General features: G+C 58.7%; 1 protein-coding gene across 1 annotated transcript in view; it reads right to left on the bottom strand.

Moving 5' to 3' along the window:
- The window catches only part of MAML3 (mastermind-like 3 (Drosophila)), a 460,623-nt gene extending 458,699 nt beyond the window's left edge, over positions 1-1,924 (bottom strand). Inside the window, exon 1 of the mRNA XM_010830313.1 lies at positions 667-1,924. Within this exon, the coding sequence (XP_010828615.1) occupies positions 667-1,137 (471 nt within the window). The 5' untranslated portion in view covers positions 1,138-1,924. The remainder of the gene's footprint in view (positions 1-666) is intronic.
- Positions 1,925-1,936: the final 12 nt, after the last annotated feature.

A 1,936-nucleotide genomic window follows, 5' to 3' on the forward strand; every position in this document is an offset into this window, starting at 1 on the left:
CCGCGCGCGCCCTCACCGACGCGCGCGCGGGCGCGCGTCCACCCTCGCTTGTTTCTCACCCACTTCAAAGTTCATTCACAAAACTCTTAGACTTTCTCAGCCCAAAGTGGGTGAGCCGGGGAGAGGAGGCGAGAGCATCTCCGTCCCTCCTCCTCCCCACGGGGTTCGAGAGCCTGGTGCCCGCCCAGAATCTGCGACAGCATCAATTCCTCCCTACACCCAGCGGATGTGCTGAGCGGGGTGGGCGAAGGGGGACGGGTCTGGGGAGCCCAGGAGGCGAGGTGAGGGATGGGGTAGGGAGCGGTGAGGAGGAGGAGCGAGGTTTCAACTCGGTACACTCTTTCACATCGGTATCTAAGAAAGGGAGAGGGGGGTAAAACTTTTCCAGTGCCTTACTCCGACGCTCCTCTAGGCTCCCTCCGCCCCTTGCAGTCGTGACTGGCTTCCCCCCCTCTCGCCCCCTCTTCCCCAAATCTGACAACCCTGACAGATTAACAGGTAGCGGCGACGGCAGCTTTTACCTCAAAAAAGTTGACGTTAACCCTTCGGCTTCAGCCCACCTCGCCCGCCGTGCAAATCAGATCCCCGCGCCCCCTTGTTAAGAAGCTCCACGCGCCCCCCCGCCTTCATGCGCGCGCCCCGTGCCCGCTGCCAGCGCGCCCTCACCATGATCAGCGTGTGGTTCCTCTGCTCCGCCGAGGCAGCCTCCGCATCTTGCTGGGGTTTGCTCTGGTGCTGTTGCTTGCCGGTGCCGGCGCCCGATTTCTTGGCCCTCTGTTCCAAGGTCCGCTGGTAGAGGTTCACGGTGTCCCGGCGCTCCAGCTCCAGCTGCTCCACCTGAGCCTGCTGGTACCTGTTCTCGCAGTTGACGTGGTGCCGCCGGCAGCCCTCGATGCGCTGGCGGAGCCGCTCCACCACCGTGCTGTGCTTGGGGACGGCCGCCGATCCGCCGCCCGGGCCCCCGGAGCCGCCGGTGCCGCAGCCGGCAGCCGGGTGATTGCTACACGGAGCAGCGGGAGTACTATTGGGAGTATTATTCACACCGATCCCGGCCCCGCCGAGGCTGCTGTTCAGGCTACTGTTGATGCAAATACTACTGCCATTCGCGGCAGCAGCGGGGGCTGCGAAATCCCCCATCCTGCTCCCCGGGCACACTATTTTGGAAGAACTTTTTTTATCCACCCCCTATCAGCCTCCTCCTTGGGTCCAAGGATTAAAATAGTTTAAGTGGAACGCGGGGGAGACGCAAGCACATGGATGGAAACAGCGATCCCGACCGGGCGAAAAAAAAAGGGGGGGGGGGAGATTTTGGGGTGGTTTTTTTGTTTCCTTTTTTTAAACTGTAAAGCTCGAGGGGAAAAAAGGGGGGGTGTTATCAGAATACCATCAGACACCTATCAACAAAAAGAATCACAACAAACTGAGCCAGCAGCAAATCGGGTTGCAACTCAAGGGAAGATCCGCTCTTCGCCTGCCTTCTTTTCATAATCCATTATTTTCTAATAAATTCCAAGAGATTTCCGGTGGTTGGCAAGCATTTTCTCCCTACGTACCGAAAAACACAACCCATGTACACACACAAGCATATGCCTCCAGTGCGGACACGCGCGACACACACTCACTCCACACCGCATCGGAAAACGGCAAGCTTGCTTATTGCATTTTCCTTCCACAAAAAAGTTTTGGTGTTTATGCCGCCCCGTGTTCTCAAAGTACTTTGGCTGCTCAGTTGCATTTCACAGGAACCTAGATATCGAATCCTCGGGCTGGGGGAAGTAAACACATGGACAGTCCGAGGCGACTGCAAAAGTAGATCGGTGAAGTCCTTTGCAAAACGCCGCGCGGAGAGCAGCCCCTAACGCTCGGCTGGGCTGCCGCTGCCGCCGCTGCTCCTGCCACCATCACAATGATCAACTGCTCGCCGCCGCCGCCGCCG

This window comes from Bison bison, unplaced genomic scaffold (assembly GCF_000754665.1).
Source record: "Bison bison bison isolate TAMUID 2011002044 unplaced genomic scaffold, Bison_UMD1.0 scf7180017864517, whole genome shotgun sequence".
In the NCBI taxonomy this organism is placed as follows: Eukaryota; Metazoa; Chordata; class Mammalia; order Artiodactyla; family Bovidae; genus Bison; species Bison bison.